The sequence below is a fragment of the Camelina sativa genome, chromosome 3 (genome assembly GCF_000633955.1).
Source record: "Camelina sativa cultivar DH55 chromosome 3, Cs, whole genome shotgun sequence".
Classification (NCBI taxonomy): Eukaryota; Viridiplantae; Streptophyta; class Magnoliopsida; order Brassicales; family Brassicaceae; genus Camelina; species Camelina sativa.
Window position 1 is genome coordinate 20,331,156 of NC_025687.1, and position 19,857 is coordinate 20,351,012.

The 19,857-nt window shown below is 36.9% G+C and overlaps 2 protein-coding genes and 1 pseudogene across 8 annotated transcripts; 2 read left to right on the forward strand and 1 right to left on the reverse strand.

Moving 5' to 3' along the window:
- LOC104777612 (probable E3 ubiquitin-protein ligase RHG1A) lies at positions 1,855-5,554 on the forward strand. Of its 2 annotated transcripts, none has more exons than XM_010501893.2 (6): positions 1,855-1,962; positions 2,675-4,271; positions 4,425-4,475; positions 4,622-4,714; positions 4,789-4,929; positions 5,032-5,554. In XM_010501893.2, exons 2-6 carry the CDS (start codon positions 2,754-2,756, stop codon positions 5,182-5,184), a joined length of 1,956 nt encoding a protein of 651 aa, XP_010500195.1. In that variant the 5' UTR covers positions 1,855-1,962; positions 2,675-2,753; the 3' UTR covers positions 5,185-5,554. The 2 variants fall into 2 exon arrangements, with proteins under 2 accessions (XP_010500195.1, XP_010500194.1); XM_010501892.2 differs by having other exon boundaries at positions 1,857-2,122.
- On the reverse strand, positions 7,305-9,642 carry LOC104779145 (annotated as a pseudogene).
- LOC104777613 (beta-glucosidase 1) lies at positions 10,606-14,278 on the forward strand. Of its 6 annotated transcripts, none has more exons than XM_019243850.1 (13): positions 10,606-10,972; positions 11,061-11,259; positions 11,715-11,764; positions 11,845-11,920; positions 11,998-12,069; positions 12,166-12,253; positions 12,360-12,612; positions 12,718-12,833; positions 12,925-13,148; positions 13,299-13,316; positions 13,413-13,505; positions 13,591-13,687; positions 13,757-13,847. In XM_019243850.1, the coding sequence occupies exons 3-13, from the start codon at positions 11,720-11,722 to the stop codon at positions 13,770-13,772; spliced, it is 1,098 nt and encodes a 365-aa protein (XP_019099395.1). In that variant the 5' UTR covers positions 10,606-10,972; positions 11,061-11,259; positions 11,715-11,719; the 3' UTR covers positions 13,773-13,847. The 6 variants fall into 6 exon arrangements, with proteins under 6 accessions (XP_019099395.1, XP_019099399.1, XP_019099394.1 ...); XM_019243849.1 differs by having other exon boundaries at positions 10,615-10,972; positions 13,773-14,278; XM_019243854.1 differs by lacking the exon at positions 13,757-13,847 and having other exon boundaries at positions 10,609-10,972; positions 13,303-13,316.

Genomic DNA, 19,857 nt, shown 5'->3' on the forward strand with positions numbered 1-19,857 from the left:
ATTTAGAAATTCAAATAAAATCACTTGCCAAAATTTAAATAGTCAAAAAATTTACTAAAAATTATATGAATCGTAAGCGTTAGCCATCAGGGGGGTGTATTGTAAAATTTACAAAAATCTTATGTTATTTAATTATACATTTTTAAAAATTTAATAAAATTTATTATTATTGAAATGATGATTTAAAAATCTACCTTAAAATCTACGGTTATTAAAACAGTTTATAGATTTAAATTTTAATAATTTTGTATAATTTGAGATGATTTCTTTAGTTAAATTTGAGAGAATTTTATAATAAATTGTATTAACTTCCCTAAAATTATCAAAAATATTAAAAATCTTATGAAAATTAAAATCAATTGTAATATTTAATGGAATACATCCCCTCAGTTAAATTTTTTTACTTTTAGTGATTAATTTTAAATTTTAAAATCTACATTATATTACATATAATTTTGAGTTGATTTGAAAGTAAAAGATAATAAAGATTCATATACGTGGATAAAACATGTTATTTTAATATTTTTTATATATATATTTTTCAAAATTAATAAAAACTTTCAAATCATATCTGAGTTTTTTTCTTTTGAAAAAAACAAATATGAGTTTAAAGATTGAATAATTTCTTAATATGTAAGGGATCACAGATTTTAAAAGTATGTTTTTGAATAAAAATTAATTCACAACAAGATTTAATTTATTACTTCAATTTTTGAGAATTTTTTCCGCTTTGTAAAACTCCTCATAATTTGACCCAATTTAGGGTTTGAAACCGTATTTTTATTCTAAAATTCATGTATAATTTTCTAAATAGTTAATTGTATTTGAGTTGTTGATATTAGAAGGTTTCAGAAACCTTAACTCATTTTTCCAACAACCATAAATTATAATTTAGTCAACAATCAAAATATAATTTGGATAATAGCGTTTAAAAACATATATATTGTTACTGCTATATATTTTTTTCAAAAACACAATAAAAAGAACTTATGCTTTTGTTAAAATGGTTACTAATCCATTGGATTTGGTTTTACAATTCTTTAAGGTACTGTACAAATATAACACACATTAAAAAAAAAAGTATGAATTATACCTTTCTTAAAATTAAATATATGAAAGTTTATAAAAATATAATACATTATCATAGGTAATCAGTATACTAAAAATTAACTAATTCTTATAAGTTCATGTATATCTTCTTGATACTCTCTAAGTCTATTAAATGATAAGATCAAACATGCATATCAATAACATATATTATGAGTAAAAGAAAAAGTAAAAGAAAAAGAAAAAGAAAAACAAACAGTATTATCTAATATCATACGTGCCTTACTAATAGAGGGATACAAAACATGCATGTATTACAGACGTTTGAATTGTCTAACTCTAACGCCCTTTAGCAAATCCATTTAAGTATTACTATATACGAATAGTTGGCTTTGGATTCGGTTCAAGATTAAATTTAAGCAATGAAAAGCCCGCGTGCGTGCGTGTTTGGTTGAGACGTGAGACAATATACAAAAGACAATTTATGTAAGTCCTCTTCTCGTTTTTTCTTTTTCACTTTACCCAACTTGCTTTTACAAAATGTAACTATACTTACACCATTCACGTTTTTAATTACAAAACCATTCAATATTTATTACTATCTCTTTGGTTTGCATTGTATTCAATTCTTTGCTTTGGAAACTGTTCATTTTTATTGACATTTTTATAAAACCAAATTTCCATTATTTTAATTTCTTTTTGTCAGCTTTTTTAATTTTGAATATTGCTGTTTTGGTTAAATGTGAGTATTAACCTAACTTACATATATATATATATATATATATAATAGTATATTACTGTGATGATGATAATAATATTAATCTTCCGGATTCTATTCTCATTTGGTTTGTGTGCTTCTCTTCGCTTTCCTCAATTCTCAATCTTCTTCTCTGCAGAACAAGAAAAAAAAAAGTGGTTTGTTTTCTTCTCTTTGCCTTTTTCCTCTTTTCTCGGCAATCAGTTTCCTCTTTCATTGGTCTTTCATATTTATTTTACCTTAGCGTTAAGCGTTTCTTTTGCTTTCCTCAAACCAAAACCTTCTCAGATCGATCGAAGTTTGGTGAAGTTTGATTTGGTGGGTTATCATTATTTCTGTGTTTTTGTTCATTGTAATATCAAATAGAATCTCCTCTTTTGTATGGTATGATAAAAATTGAGTCTTTGATGCTGGGTTTGTGACTTTTGAATGGATCTCTCTGTCTTTAGTTCTTGTCTGATTTTTTTATTTAAACAAGACTTTACGGTTTAAAGTTGTTCAATGTCTCTGTTTTTTCTTGGCTGTTTTTGATTGCTAACCCATAAGGGCTTTGTGGTAAGTTAAAGAGTTATGCTGGTTTGTTGATTACGAGTAATGATTCTTGTTTCCTCATGTCTAAAGATTTGATGTTCATCTTATTTACTGATGCTATGCTTGTTGTGTGTGGCTGTGCTAATTGTTTTCATTACCTATACTGTTCCGTTGCAAGTGCCATTGATTATATAGGTTGCTTGATTTTGGAGATTAGATGTCAATTTGAAATTTGTAGCTTTTGTGTCTGATTGATCAAGTAGAAAGCTTATACATTGCTCTTTTTCTCTTGTCTTCGTTATTGATAGATATTTTATTTTCTCCGTGTTTTTATTGTAGTTTCCAGCATTGGCTACATTGAGGAAAGTGGTGAGAGTCTCTTGAATTGTCTCAAGTGTCAACTTTGGATAACGCTAGGATGCAGGGAGAGAGGGCTAGTCTGGGTTCTTTAGCAGAGGCTTTGAACTTTGAGCATGGATCTACATCTAGTAACGCTGTGATAGATCAGCCTATTCGTTGGGATAATAATATTCACAGTTATGGTGATAATGGATTGCAGGATTACATGATTTCAGCTGCTGCTGATACAAATCCTACTTTTGCAAACTCAGTTTATCATGAGCAAGGCGGCTTACACAGGTTTAACATTGGCGAGGCTAGCTCTAGTGGTACGAAGAACGAAACCACTAGCCACACTCAACAATGGAATGGAATTGGACGTTTTGAGGAACAGAGAAATGGCAAGCTTGAGTTGAACCCTTTGTTTGCGCAACCATCTAATGGAAACCGTGTTGTTCGCCATGTCAATCTGAATGCAGAATATAATGAGCATCTTGATGATGTGAATCCGGTCACAGGTCATCCTGCTCTTTTTGAGGCTAATGGACTCAGGTCTAGGTTTATACCAGAGGACAGTGTTAGAGATGGGCGTCGCGTATCCTGTAAAAGAAAAGCTCTTGATGCAAGCATTGGTCAGTCCTCTTCAAGCGGAGGTTTCCGTGAGGTTCAGCGTGGAGAAAGCAGTTCTTGGATCTCACCTTCTGCGTATTATAGTCCAGCAATGACAACAAATGATTTAAACCTATCTCTTGATCGTCGAAGGGGTTTGGTGGTATCTAATGCTGTTTCAAATGTATCTGCTCCTGCTATCACAGAGAGCTCTAGTAGAAATTACTCTGTCAGGGTTAATCCAACTGATCAACAAGACACCGTAAGCCCATCTGTCTTTGCTGCAGGAAGTGTCATCAGACGACTTGCTGCTCCATCCTTGAACTCACAAGGGTTTCCACCAGCAGATCAACAACTGATCGACTTGAGATATGGACATGCTTTAGGCAATTTTGCTTCTCAGAATCCAAATGCACCTGCTACTCACATGTCTCCTGTATTTAACTTGAACGCAAGCCCAGTAGCAGCGGCTGTACCGTCGAGTTCTGCTACTCCTGTTGAGAGAAATGTTTTGCATCGAGATGAAACGAGACAGATAAATAATAGTCTACAGATTCCTTTGTTTGTACCTGCTCCTGAACTGAGACATGTAGCCAATGGTCATATCAGCAATAATGCAAGTAGTGCTAGACATGCTGTATCTTCTTCATCCAGGACAAATGTTCAGCAGTGGCAGTTTCCGTCTCCGTCGCCGTCGCTATCTAATCCAGCATGGAATCCTTACCCGAGTAATAACTCGCCACATAATCAAGGAAGTTTATCTGAACACTTGCGTAGGTCATTGCTTTCTTCCCTTGCTACAACAAACCAGAGAGCTGCTGCTCGTTCCTTGGTCCCTCCTGCCTCTCCTCCGGTTGAGCATGTGGTTCAGTCTGGTGGTGAAAACACCTCTCAGGTGCGTACTCGGGCTTCCTCGAGAACAAGTCTAAGACAACGGCCACATGCAACAACTGCTTTGCGAGGCAGAAGCAGAACGGCGTCATCCGAGGTTAGTTTCATATCAAAGATTAATGCTCCCTTTTGTTTCTTATGGATTGTAGTAATGTTACATTTGTGTTCATATCGACTGTAAATACTAAATACCCTGTAGACGGTGACGCATTATTAATCTGATAATGTATGTGTTTCTCTTATGAAACAGATGCGTAATGTCTTGGAGCAGATGCGTAGAGGAGGGAACTTGCGTTTGGAGGTACTGTTTTAGATATTATGTATTTACAAAAAAGATTTAAGTATAGCAGAATCTAACTTGATGAATGCAATCAACAAATAAATGCTACCTAGATTTTACCTTAATGGTCATATTTAATCTGTTTTATCTTGGGCTGCTTTGTTCAGGATGTTATGCTTCAGTCGATGGTGCGAAGTGTGGCAGATCTTCATGACCGACATAGAGACATGCGACTTGATGTTGACAACATGACATATGAGGTAAAGCCAGAGCAATCCCATAATCATTTTATTTTGTTTCATCATATTATTAACAGTGTGTATAAAATCTACAGGAGTTGTTGTCTCTAGAAGAGCGGATTGGCGACGTTTGTACCGGTTTGAATGAGGAAACCATATCAAACAGATTGAAGAAGCAAAAGTACAATAGTAGTACCGGAGCTCCACAAGAAGTAGAACCATGCTGTGTTTGTCAGGTAAGAATATCAGATTTGACCATTATGAGTTGCACTTTTATTTAATCTTTATTAATTATTCATGACTTGCCGGTTGCTTAAACTTTGATGCAATGACTGCAGGAGGAATACAATGAAGGAGAAGAATTAGGAATATTGGAATGCGGGCACAACTTCCATGGCCAATGCATCAAAGAATGGCTGAAGCTGAAGAATCTTTGCCCAATTTGCAAAACAACAGGATTAAACACTGCAAATAAGCGAAGAAGACAATGATTGAACCTGTTGGGTTTTAACCATTTGTCGAGTGTTCTATACCATTGCAGCCTCATCAGAACACTGCAGTCAAGTTGGTGTCTTGTCAGATAGGAATGAAGGGAAGTAACTGAAGGAGATAGGAAGAAAAGGAGAACCTAAAGAAAAGAAAAAAACTTGGGTTCTTCTGAATTTGTTTGGATAAGTTAATTTTACCAATTAGATTTTTTCTTTTCTTATGATTTTACCCAGCAACACCAAGAAAGCTTGTAAGCCAATTTGGCAATTTATAGTTTTTATGGATGATTGGTTATGTAATTTATTATTTATCGTATATCCAAATTGGATGTGTCGACATAGCATAAGATATTCATATTCTTTGATTCAAGAAGGTAACAAGTTCTTAGCTTGATCATCATCGGAATCTTCGAATTGATGAAATCCACAAAACTGGGACAGAACAGAATCAGCTGTTGAGGCATTTGTCACCTGTGGATAGAGATGTTAATATGGTGGTTTGATATGGTTTCCTCATTCAGACAGGTATTATTATTATTACTAGGTTAGATCGGATGCCGCGGGATGTTATTCTATACATTTAAAATATATTGGATGTTTAAAATCTGATTTACATTTAAGTTAGGGTAAATTTTATCTTATAATTGACTTAACTCTAGTTTGGTTCATATCTTTTTTTTTTTGTTAAGTTTGGTTTATATCNTATATATATATATATATATATATATATAAGCTTTCTCACAAAAACAAAAAAATGCTGATGTATTGCGCTCACAAACCTCCAGAAATGATTTCTTTATTTGTCTTCAGATTTTAATAGTATTTACATACCATTGTATTTTTTTTTAAAGTGACACCCAAAATATAATTCTTTTATTTTCCTTATACCTTAACTGTATTACTTAATTACTTACATTTTCATAAAATTTTAAAAACTCTTGATTCATATAGCGAGATAATATAAAATTTATATTATAATAATTTCCATATGTCAAATCTAATTATTATACAAGAATTTTATATATTCAAATAAAACTGAAAAATATATACTACACAAATAAATTTTAGATCCCATTTAAATCAATGAGAAGATAAGAAGAAGAAAAAAAGAAGAGAGTATATGTTGTCCCTATCTGTTGTTCCTTGAATTATTTTGCAGTATCAATGCCATTGACCCTAAGACCAAGATGATTCTCCAGCTTTTGCGTTTGAGACAGGTTAGTGTTCCTTTTTATGTTGTTGTTGCTGTGGTATATTTCTAATGATAGGGTTTCTTTAGATGATGGGTTTTGGAAAAATTGTCGCTAAATGCTAGAGACTTGCAACGTAGAATCATTGCAACGTACCAAAAAAAGTCAGAAAGGACACTTCCAACCAGTTCTAAAATGCGGGCGCTTTCACGGTATATGCGCCGCGTATTCTCTATTTGGTGTCGTAATACAACTTATACAGCTTATTATGTGTTTTCTTATAAAGCAGGCGTCTGGGCACCGTATAGTCTACGTATATAACACCGCCGAGACGTCGTCCGTATGTTTTGTTAAGTGGAAAAAAAAACTAGTTTCTCAATAGTTAATGAAAAACCTTAAATACAATCCCAAGTAATATTGATATCTCTCTGGTTATACCTCTCGTTTTCATAGCTCGTTAAATTCTATTCCCTTATTTGTTATTCTGTATTCCTCTTTGGTTTATCTCTCTACTCCGATTGGCCTTCTTCCCAACGTAAGCTACTCTGCTGCTTCATGGTCACGAGTCTTTGTGATACAGTTTTTCTTTATTATTTAATATTATACTATACTAGTAATAGTTTGTTGATGTCTCTGTTCGTACCTTTGGTTTATTGTTTGTGGCTATTCCTTGTGAAGTGTTTATATAACATTGGTTTATTGTTTGTGGCTATTCCTTGTGAAGTGTTTATATAACATTGATTGTTGGAGTTACAATCATGTTCTGCTGTCATGATTTGATTATTTAATTATTTCTGTTTATATTTTTTGTATTGTTCTTTCAGTAAAAATTGGAGGAGATTATCATCAAAATTCAGCTGATCTCGGACTGAATCTGTATAAATATTTGCTTTAAGAATATAGTTATTTTATAATATATATATATATATATATTACACTAATATATATATATATATATAATTATTTAGTATATATAAATATCCGCCTAGACTCTGCCTAAACACCCGCGTATACAGCTAGGCGCTAGGCGTTTGTGTATCGCATAGAGAACGCCTAGCGCGTTTTAGAACACTGCTTCCAACAAAACCGTTAGCTAAGACAACTTCATCAACTTTTACATTGTGGTATGGTAAACTTGGGTTCAATCGCGAGTGCTGTCAATGCCCACACTGAAAACAAACAACCAAAAAAAACAAATTTTTGATCAAGAGACAAACAATTCCCTGTCTCATATGTTATGTTTTGGATGATACACTTGCAAAACGAAATAATATGGAAGATATTAGTATACCAAGCCACCAGAAAGCAACAAGTGTGAACAGTCTAATGTATGCAAACAGCTTTTGCACATTAAACCCCTTCTCCTTCTTCACCGGCAAATTTCTTAAGAAGCATTGTGTTGTCAATAACAAAAGGGTGGCCACGAGGTTATCCTCCCCAACACACAAAATATTTTAATTATTAAAGGATCATATACAAGAACAACTTCTAACTTGTAAATAGTTTATAGGACTACAGAGAGAAGCCCAAAGAGATCTCCCATAAGGGACCGTTGCCCGTTGCTAAACACAAATATCAACCGTACGTTAAAAAAATATGGTTGATGAAGTTGGACAACTCATGTAATCAAATGAATCATTAACATCCCAAGTTTTCCCGAGCGTCGTCATGACCACACCGGCCACGCTGACAAATACAGCAACTACTTTTGAGAGGTAACCATGCTTTTATTTTGAAAATCCCATAAAAAAAATTTCCACAGTATTTTGAAAAAACAAATAAGAACTTACTTCAGAGAGAAGAGGTTTCTCCTTCTTATTCCCGGTTTTGTCACCTGAGTTTGTGAGTCTCGTTGTTCTTGGGAAATTAGAGGTGATCCTGCCATTGCCTGAAGATGGTAGAGAATGACGTCAAGGAACAGTGGCTTTCTCAGTTCCATTGGTGAGCCTTGCAGCCTTAGCTTTGCTTTTGCAGATTTAGTTGCTTGCATATAGCTTCGGATTGATGGGCTAGTCTGACTGTGCCCATTACTCTCTTCACGCTCGGTCTTGCTAGTAGCTGAACCCTTCTTCCTGGATTTCTGGTTCTCCTTCTCAGCTGAATTCTCTTTATTCTTTGGTTTGGGAGACCGTTCTTCTTTGGTATCCTTTTCTATTGAGGCTTTTTCCTCCACCATGGCTCTTCGTTGCTGTCAATTTGGTTGACCAGTGATGAATCAAGTGCTTCATTGGTTTCTAATGGTGCAGGAGTATGTACTTCCACCTCATGAACATGTACCTCCTCCCCAGGCTGTTCAGACATTTCTTGGTTTTTCTTTTCGTCACATACATTCACAGGTTCTTCTGCAGTTTCATGTACCAGCGGATATGATGACTCAGTTATCTTCTCCACGCCAAGATTTGGCTTCTCGACTTCCCTATGAGGGGATCGTTGAGGTTGGATAGAGCTCTCAACTACAGGATTATGTACCTTCCTCAAGCTACGTTTAACTTTTTCAAGTTCAATCTGAGGATCTTCAACAGCGGGTGGCTCTATTGACTGGCTTGAAACTTTCCGGAAACTTCGTTTGGGTTTCTCAAACTCAAAAGATGTCTGCACTGAGGAACTTTCCAAGCTTGCAGCAGGAACTTTACAGACACTCTTCTTGGGTTTAGCAGATTCAGCCTCGACTAAAAGCTTGTTCTGAGGTTTTCCAGAAGCATGAGGCTGACCAGTTCTCTAACCAGATCAAGTTTGAGTTTGGATTGGATTAATCATAGGCGTGTACAAGTATCACTTTTGGTGATGAAGCGAGAATCTGCAAACACAATTATCCATCAAGATTTTTAAATAAAGTAGAGAGACTCTATAACACAAGGGAGAAAATGTATACAAACTTAGCTCCTTATCTGTTTCTCCTAGTTTCAATGTCAAAAATGAACCCATCAAATTAAGTAACTCACCACCAAGCCAAGTTATTCTGCAAAACCTACTTCTCAAAAGGCTAAAGAACTTACCTTTACGACATAATCCACATCAATGAGTAATTACAACATCCAAAGATTAAGACTTTAAGTGTCCCCAGAAAACGAAAATTCAATTTGGGGACAACATACAAAAATCGAGAGAGCGAGTAAATCCAGATCTGTTGAGGAGTGTTTACCTCGTCCCTAAGCTGTTTAGCTTCATCAGGTTTAACAGTTTCGGCGAGAACTCCATGGTGAAGAACAAGACCCGAGAATGTGAGAGAGATCAAGATGGGAAACAAAAGCCACCTGGAATTTGATTCCATCGATAAGCTGATTTTAATCTTGTGAATCAAGAATATGCACAAAATACCAATTTTGTCTGGAAGTAAGGTTTGTTTACCTGACAATATCAATATATTCGATTGTACCAGAGAAGGAGAAGAAATCAATAAGATCTTCATTACAAAATCAATAAGAACGGCTTGCAAATTATATCAAGAACACCAAAATCGTTGATTCACACATCGTATTACTATAGAGTGGTGGCGAGTTCTTGAGACACGGTAAAGGGAGAATTGAGAAATCAGATTCATGGTTGTTGAGATTTTGGGACATTTTCAATAACTTTAAGATCATTAGAATGTTATTTAATAGGTAAGCAAAATTATAGATGATATGTATTAATCGTTATAATTTAATTGGTTAGCTATTTTTAGTGATGCGTCAGTTTTTCCTTCGTTATAAAAGCTGAACTGTTAGTAGCTGTAAAAAAATTTATTGTATTGATTACAACCACCAATCAAAGTTACAACTTGTATGCATAAAAAAATATGTGTACTAGCATTGGCAAAGCAATGTGAAAAGAATCAATAAGAACATTGACAACACTACTGTACGCACAACATTTATACAGCTTGTCGGTGTGGACGTTGATACGTGTGATCAAAACATTTTCTCATTTGCCTCTCACGTAATTTTCTCATACTAATCACTACATTATGTCACATGATTGACCAAACTAATCAGGATTATATTGTTTTCATTTTATCATTACTTATTTGTATGTAGTTTTTTTTTTTTGTTAAACTTATTTGTATGTAGTTTTGTTGGCTTTATGAACAAAACAGAACACCGAATTGGACAAAATCGATTCAGTTCTAGTCTTCTAGATAGTCACGTTAAGATAAAAGTATTGATTCGTAACTTTCAGGAATATGGCCTACATTTACAAATAATTGTAGAATAGTGAGACAAAATAATTCTGGATATTAATCAAATTATTGCAGGAATATGACCTTCATTATTTTTTTTGCTATCATTTTTAATGGAGTTAACGATTTTCACATATCAAAAATATTAAAATAACATATTCTTTTTGAAAAAAAAAACCTTTTAAAACTTGATTTTTTTTTTAAATATTTTCAATCACAATTGATCTGAAACAGATAGTGTAAATAATAAGTATATGGAAGACATCTAAAGCAGAGTATACGAGAGCCCAAAATGGAAGGGGTTTAGTCTCTCATAAACATGATTGTGTTGCTTCTTCTTGTAGCTTCGTCTGGACTTGGAAAATGCTTCCATGCTTACAGTTACAGCAGGAGTGATTTCCCGGAAGGTTTCGTTTTTGGAGCCGGGATATCTGCTTATCAGGTAACCAAGCAATCCCATCCCTTCTTCTCTGTTTTTTTTTCTTCTTCTTCTCGATTTTCTTTTAAGTTTTTTTGGTTTCTTCTCAAAGTGGGAAGGAGCTTTTGATGAAGGCGGGAGGAAGCCTAGCGTTTGGGATACATTCCTGTTGGTGCGGGATTCAGCACCCCCGACATACCGAACTAAACCAGAAATACTAATTGATTAGTTAACCGGGAAACCGGTTAAGGGCTTGATTAGGTCAACAAGAGGTCAGTTCGGCCAAAGCGTAGCCTCACTTCGGCACTCTCGTAAGCTTTTTTTTTTTTTTCCATTATCTTTTTCTATGTTTTGGTCTTTGCACTACGATCTGAGGGAGGGTGGGTATTCCTGTTTACACTTCACTTTTCCCGGTTTTACGGTCTTATACAAACTGAAACCATTTAAAAGTACGGTATGTAATTCCATTTGGTTATGTTTGGTTTTATGGTTTTAGGATATATTGCTTTTAAAAAAAAACTAAAACCATATGCAATTCTGTTTTGGTTTGGTTTGGTTCAGTTTTGGTCTATTCAATGACTTTTCAAAAAAAAAACATTGCATAAAATTAGCTGTTTTTTTTTTTGGTCAAACAAAATTAGCAGCTCTATGCTTAGAGAATAAGGTTCTCTTCAAGTACTTTAAGAAGAAAAATACATTTGATTTTTTTTGTCTTTGGTCTTTATCATCTTCTGTTTTATCTCCTTTGCTCCAATACACTTGGCAGGTAAGATGGATAACGGAGACATAGCTTGTGATGGATATCACAAGTACAAGGTTCGTTCTCTTTTATATACATGTTATTTATATATATTCACCAAACGAAATACCAAAGATTTTTTTTTCTGACACTGCAGGAAGATGTGAAGCTTATGGCCGAAACTGGCTTACGTGCATTCAGATTCTCCATCTCTTGGTCTAGGCTTATTCTCAGTAACCCTTCTATAATTATGACCTTTTTTTCTTACTTTACTCCAAAGGATCAACTTAATGAGCTCTTGTCTCATTAGATGGAAGAGGTTCCATTAACCCGAAAGGTCTACAGTTCTATAAGAACTTTATCCAAGAACTTGTCAGACATGGTAATACCTACTAACCCGACTTTAAACTCTTCTTCTTCGGAAGTAGACTTTGCTTTTTACCTCATATTAACTATACTATATGCAATTTTACTGCAGGAATTGAGCCACATGTTACACTTTATCATTACGATCATCCTCAGTATCTCGAGGATGACTATGGAGGATGGATCAACCGCAGAATCATGTAGAGCGCAGCATTTTAATTTACTTTGCTTCCACTTTCACATGATGCTACAAAAAATTACCTGAAAAAATGAAAAGCTTCTTCTTGTTATTTTTTCATATCGCAGCAAAGACTTCACTGCTTATGCAGATGTTTGCTTCAGAGAGTTTGGGCGCTACGTCAAATTCTGGACCACGATCAACGAGGCTAATATATTCACTATTGGAGGTTACAACGATGGGAATTCACCGCCTGGTCGTTGCTCCTTTCCGGGCAGAAACTGCTTGTTAGGGAACTCTTCCACTGAAACATATATCGTCGGCCATAACTTGTTGCTTGCGCACGCCTCTGTTTCAAGACTATTTAAGCAAAAGTACAAGGTATAATATCTGTTTTTTAGATAACCCTCTCTTGAATGTGAGACTTGATAACAAAGGAGTAAGGTATTATATATATATATATATATATTTATATGTAATGTGCAGGATATACAAGGAGGTTCTGTAGGCTTTAGCTTATATGCATTCGATTTTACTCCTTCTACAAGCTCCAAGGATGATGAAATCGCAACGCAAAGAGCCAATGATTTCTACCTAGGATGGTGAGTCATGCACAAAACAAACTTTTGCAACATATGTATCCAAAGTTTTAAGCTAAAAACAAAAACAAAACATATATTCTTGAAAACTCAGGATGCTTGAGCCTGTTATATATGGACACTATCCTGATGCGATGAAAAAAACCGTTGGATCAAGACTGCCAGTTTTCTCAGAGGAAGAATCAGAACAAGTTAAAGGGTCATCTGACTTCATAGAAACTATACACTATCTTACCGCTTCTGTGACAAAGAACGAAATGAACCCTTCACTTTCAAGAATCACAGATTTTAACTCAGACTTGGGCGTATCTATTAATAGTAGGAGCCAAAAAACTAATCTATATATATATATATATATATATATATATATATATATATATATATATATATATTCAAAACTCTTTTCTCTTTTATCCTATGATATTTTGCATTAGCTAATCATCTTTTTTTCTTTTTATTGCTTGGGAGGCAGTTTCTTCTCTGAAGGTAAGAGTTTCGAGGCTACTAAATTCAGATGCAAAGCGCCTAGTATTAATTACTTATACCTTTTTCACTAGTTGTTATTTTTTTTGTTTTTGTTAGGACAAGTATGTTGGTTCTCCATGGGCTATGGAAGGCATCCTGGAGTATATAAAGCAGCGCTATGGCAATCCCCAGTCTACATTCTTGAGAATGGTCTCTCTCTCTCTCACTCCGTATGTCTTCTCTCTTGTGTTTGTCTTAGTCTATTTAATTATCTTGCCAATGCAAATAAATATAGGTAAAATAATGAAACAAGATTTGGAGCTGCAACAGAAGGACACACCAAGGATTGAGTACTTAGAAGCTTACATTGGAGCAGTGCTGAAAGCCGTTAGGTAAGTAAAGTGTTTCATAATGCATCTTACCTTCCCTGCTCTCTTATCGGTGTATGAAAGATACAAAAGTCATGACTACATGTAGGAATGGATCAGACACGAGAGGCTACTTCGTATGGTCATTTATGGATTTGTACGAGTTACTAACCGGATATGAGCATAGCTACGGATTGTACTCTGTCAATTTTAGCGACCCCCAACGCAAGAGATCTCCCAAACTCTCTGCCCTTTGGTACTCTGGTTTTCTCAAGGGCAAAACCACCTTTCTTGGTTCCCAAGGCATCATGCAATCGCATAGCAATTTCTCGTCTTCCTCCTAGTACCAGGGTTGCTATTAAATATGATGTATCCGGTTCAGTATATAGTCAGATTCTTGAATAGAAAAGATCACTGAAGTTGTGTGATACGAGCCAAAGAATTCAGCTTCAACACGTACTGAAACGTTTGATATAAGAGAGATATTTAAGCAAAAACTTCCCTTTAACCCAACTCTTTCTTTTTGAGAATTAGGTTAATTGTTGGAGCTTGAGGCTGAGAATTAGGTTAACCCAACTCTCTCTGTACTCTACTTGAATGTATATATTTACAAAACTATATGTGTTTTAAACAGTAGCTGTAATCTGTTTCCTCGATAAAACATTATATGTGGTACGTGAAAAGATTGTTCTCCACTAACACCCTTACATTGACAACATGTAATCACTCCATTCCAAGAAGTGTAAAACATCAAAGATCGAGACCAAATTGTGAGTTAGTGATCCATTTTTCTACAACCTTGCACAATTTCCGCTGGAGAGCGATCGAGTGTTGATAGAGTCGCGGGAGGCGACTTTTTGAGGATCTTTGGACGAGTGAGGGTTGTTAATATTCAGATTACAGGGAGTTAAAGACGACGGATTTGATTATCAGTCCTGTGTAGTTGTATGATGTTACTTGGGTATGGATTGATTGCATCGTCATAAGGTACATATGGATTATCATCGGGGTAGAGTGGTTTTTGAGCATCCAGGAGGGAAGTTGGTATTTGATGGAGTGCGACCGACTTCGCGGAGTCTTATGATCTTGGCCATGCAGGCAGGGAAGATGATCAAAAAGGGACGTGGGGCCTATATGTTTATAATCTCGATGTTGAAGTTAGTGGGGCAGTCTACAGTTGGCGGTATTCGGGTTTGTTGAGGAGTTCGAGGATGTGTTACATTCGTTGTAGGGGTTACCACCATCTCGGTTTGATCCCTTCACGATTGAGCTGGAACCATGGACTAACCAGAGATGGCTCCAACATAGATCATCCTCCTCCTTCTCATCTCCATGATTCCACGCTACACACTACCTACACCACAAACACAATGAGATGCGTGAGTATTAACAGAAATACCCAGTAAGGCGATCCTCCCATCTACGAGCTCTACACAAAAGCAAATAAAGAGTACAACCACAAATAAAACATAACAAACTAGTCATTAAATAAAACACCCAATAACACATTCACCACACTTACACATGATCACACAAAACAAGCCATACAACCCAATCACTTACATAAGCTCATGGTCACGCACTCACCTTATTCTAACAACAACTAAAACCAGGAGAGACTCTCTTGGCGTCTACAAACAGCCCAGAAACACCCTACAACAAATCACAAAACCAAAATGACCTTGAAACAAAATTGAGAGAAATAACAGAAACCTTCAGTATTAAAGACAAAACCCTAAAACAAAAACCAACTGTTAACTATCAAATTCCTCCAGTGAAAAGCTATCTATAGAGGTCAAGGCGCTTCCCACAAAATCTGATGCCGATCAGATAACAGAAGAGCCCAGGATCGCACTTACAATCCCGGCTGGTCTCAGTTTGCGTCTAAGACAAATCAACTCACGAAACTGCAGATAACTCTTCGATTATTAACTAAAATCTAAATCCGTAAAAACTATCATCTAGATAAAAGGCTTATGTATAAATTCACTAAATTCCATTACCTTTGGGTACAATTTGCTATGTAGAAACCCTTTTCTATTAAAACCCTAACAATTCTAATTTCTCCTTAATCTCCTTCATACCACACTGAGCTTCTCTCTCTTTCTCTCTCTTTGCTTTATTCATAGCCCAAGCACGAAATCAGCAGCAACAACAACAAGGAGAAGGTGCAGAGACATATAAACATATAAAACACTTCTTAGGTTTCTTCCAAAACCAACACTAACCGGTAAACTCAAACCAAATCGGTGAACTTAAACCAAACCGGCCAATTTTTAAAATTAGGAAACCGGGATGTTATAGTTTCACCGTGGGGAGCGCTGGTGTTATTTTATAAGAAGAAGGATATGAGTTTTCGCTTATGCATTGATTATCAAGGTCTAAACCGTGTCAATGTGAAGAACAAGTACCCTCTTCCCAAGATCGATAAGTTGTTAGATCAGTTGAGAGGTGCTACTTTGTACTCCAAGATTGATCTGGCGTTGTGTTACCATCATATTACAATAGATTAGGCAGATGTGAGGAAGACGACTTCCAGGATGAGGTATGGGCATTATGAGTTTGTGGTGATGCCTTTCGGGTTGAGTAATGCACCAAAAACATTCATGAGGTTGATGAACAGTGTGGTCCAAGAGATTTTGGATGTGTCTGATATCATCTTCATCGACAATATTCTGGTGTACACTAAGAGTCCTGATGAGCATGCAGTACATCTGAGAGCAGTGTTAGGGAAGCTGCGAGAGTAGAAGCTGTACGTTAAGTTGAGTGAGTGCAGTTTTTGGCAGAGGGAGATGGGATTTGTGGATCACATTTTTTCTATAGAGGGAGTTTTTGTGGATCCATAGAAGATTTGGCCATTAGGGATTGGCCTAGACCGCATAATGCCACGGAGATCAGGAGTTTCCTTGGTTTTGCGGGTTATTACAGGAGGTTTGTGAGGGGTTTGTGAGTAAGGCACAACCGATGACTAAGTTGACGGGTAAGGATGTTCCTTAATCTTGGTCACGGGAGTGTGAGGAGGCATTCACTACCCTGAAGGGGATGTTGATTACTACGCTAGTGTTGTCATTGCTAGAACAAAGTGACCCATATTGGATCTATACAGATGCTTCCAGAGTTCGCTTGGGTGTGTGTTGATGTTGCATGAGAAGTTTATTGCCTACGCTTGGAGGCAGTTGCAGAAGCATAAGGACAACTATCCTACTCATCACCTAGAGATGGCTACTGTGGTTTTTGCCTTGAAGATTTGGAGGTCTTATCTTTATGGCGGGAAGGTACATGTGTTTACCGATCATAAGAGCCTGAAGACATTTTCACTCAGCCTGACCTGAATTTGAGGCAGAGACAGTGGATGAAGTTGGTGGCGGATTATGATCTAGAGATAGCTTACTATTCTGGTAAAGCTAACTTTGTTGCAGATTCTCTGAGTCGGAAGAGGGCGGCTTTGGCTTAGAAGCATGATATGTAGACTATGATTGGAGAGATTAGTGCATTGAAGTTGTGTATTGTTTCTTAGGAGCCGTTGGGTTTGAAGGCGGGTGATCGAGCAGATCTTCTGAGTAAAGTGCGATGGGCTCAGGAGATAGATGACTGGTGAAGGATTTTAGAGATGTTGGTATGGAGTATCAGGTCTCAGTCAATGGTACAATTCTTTTTCACGGTCGGATCTGTGTTCCCAAGGATAACGAGTTGAGGCAGAAGATTCTAATGGAGGCTCATGTGAGATGTTCTCCATTCATCCATAAGTGACCACATTGGGTTGGGATGAAGAAGGATGTACCTAGTTGGGTCACGAAGAGTGATTTCTGCCAGCCAGTGAAGGCTGAGCATCAGGTTCCAAGCGGCTTCTTGCAGAGTTTGCCATTCTAGAGTGGAAGTGGGACATGATCACGACGGAATTCGTGGTAGGACAGTGTCTCTGACTCGTGATATGAAGAATTTAGGTCATTGTGGACCGATTGACTAAGTTGACACATTTTCTTAAGCTGAACATGAAGGAGGCTCAGGGTCAGTAGAGAAGTTATGCTGATAAAAAGAGGAAGAATATTGAGTTTCAGGTTGGCGATAGAGTGTACCTCAAGATGGCCATATTGCAAGGTCCAAACTGGTCATTGTTAGAGACTAAGCTGAGTCTGAGATACATGGGTCTGCTCATAGTGGTTGAGCGGGTGGGACTGGTTGCATATAGGCTGGATTTGGCTGATGCTATGATGCGTTACACAAGGTCTTTCATGTGTCGATTCTGCGAAAGTGTTTTTATGAGGATGATCAATTGTTGGCTAAGATTCCTGACGATCTTCAGCCCAACATGACCTTTGAGGCGAGACTAGTGAGGGTTTTCGAGAGGAGAGTCAAGGAACTTTAGATGAAGAAGGTTCTTTTGATGAGAGTCTTGTGGGACTGTGACGGTGTTGATGAGCAGACTTGGAAGCCAAACGCGAGGATGAAGGCGATGTTCAAGAATTGGTTCAAGAAGCAGGTCGAGGCCTGAGCTTGTCTAACCTTGGTCTCAATTGTCGTTGTGGTTGTTGGTGAGGTGAAGTGCGTGGCTAGAGTGGAATTAAGTATTCCAGCCCATCTCTCTTGACACTTGGTCTCTTAGAGGTGGTTGGTTGTGCGAGTAAGTATCAAGATAAGGTGGTGTTTGAGATACATGTTTTAGGTGAAACTTGTTCCTAGAAGTGGAAATTTTCTACTAGTGGAAAGTTATAAAAATGAAGAGTTTTATGTGAGTTAGAATTTTTCCATTTTTAGTAGGTGTGGGCCTTTGTGGTGCTTGTGGGGCCTTCGTGGTGGACTTTTGAGTCAAAGTTTGTCTCTTGTGGCGATCTTTCGAGTTATTGTGTGCCCTTTGTGGGAGACTCTTTAACCAATGTTGTCTGTTTAGACGGTCATTCGGGATTTGTGGTTTGTTTGGGCGGTTCTTCGGGATTTGTGGCCTGTCTAGGCGATCTTTTAGAATGTATGTTCATTGTGTCGGTTCTTCAGGATGTGCGGTCTGTTCAGGCGATCATTCGGGATGTGTGGTCTTCGTGACTATCCTTCGGGATGTGTGGTTTTCGTGATGGTCCTTAGGGGTGTTTACCCTTGGTGGCGATCATCTTTAGGATAGTTGTTTGGCCTTGGCGGTGGTCTATTTAGACATTTGTTTGGCCTTGTTGGTGGTCCTGTTTAGGACATTAATTTGTTGGCCTTAGTGGCGGCTCTTGTGGTTTTTTTATGATCCTTGTGTGGTCATGAAGTATTCTAGTGAGGGAATATGTGGTTGGTAGGAGATTGTGATGTTTTATGCGAGCCATGGGAGGGAGACTTGGATAGGAGATATGACTTAGACGTGTTCATAATTGTTTGCTCTAAGAATAGTTGGTCCTGAACGACTCTTTGGATAACTTTAGTTCTCCTAGTACTGTCATATTCTCAGACTTTGTGACATGAGAGTATGACATATATATCGACTTCGGATGATCATCCGGGGGCGCTGTAGGGTGGCAAACCGAGAGACGAATATTGGACTTCATTTATTCATATATGGTATTAGCCTGACGATGAGCCAATACTATGGCATGCATGTGATAACATCATTATCTTACCCATTTTAGCTATAGTTTTAGTATGCATTTAGGAAGAGTTTAGTATGATTTCAAGGCTTTAATGTCTATTATCAAGTATTTTAGGTTTCAAGAAGGTTTTACAGGTTTTATAGCAAAAAGGACCAAAAGACAAGGAAAATACGTTTCAGGACAAATTCAGAGCTTTACAGTACGGGAAACTTTTGAAGAACTTCCAGAACGCACATTATGACGAGCTTGGTGTCTATGGAAAGCTGATTCTCCTCGAAGTGGAATCAAGTCAATGCGTTCACTCACCAGGAAGTTATGCCCGATTTACCGAGACGTGTTATAAATCGAGGTAAAGAGAACCATTCAGCCGATGGGCTTTTATTGAAGGCTTGACCAGCGACCACCACAGCGGCCCAGTCCAAGTCTTCACCACATTCTAGAACATTCCTACGCCGCCCTTTGTCCTGCACTCAATAAGAAAAGACGTTTCTACCCTTACAAAACCCTAAACATAGACAAAACCCTATAAATACTCTTATAAGCCCTAGGGTTTAGTGTACCTTCAAAGTGCCTTCACCTGCCTCCAAAGAGATCACGACCAGAGAAGCAACCACAACCAAAGCCCTCTCTCGT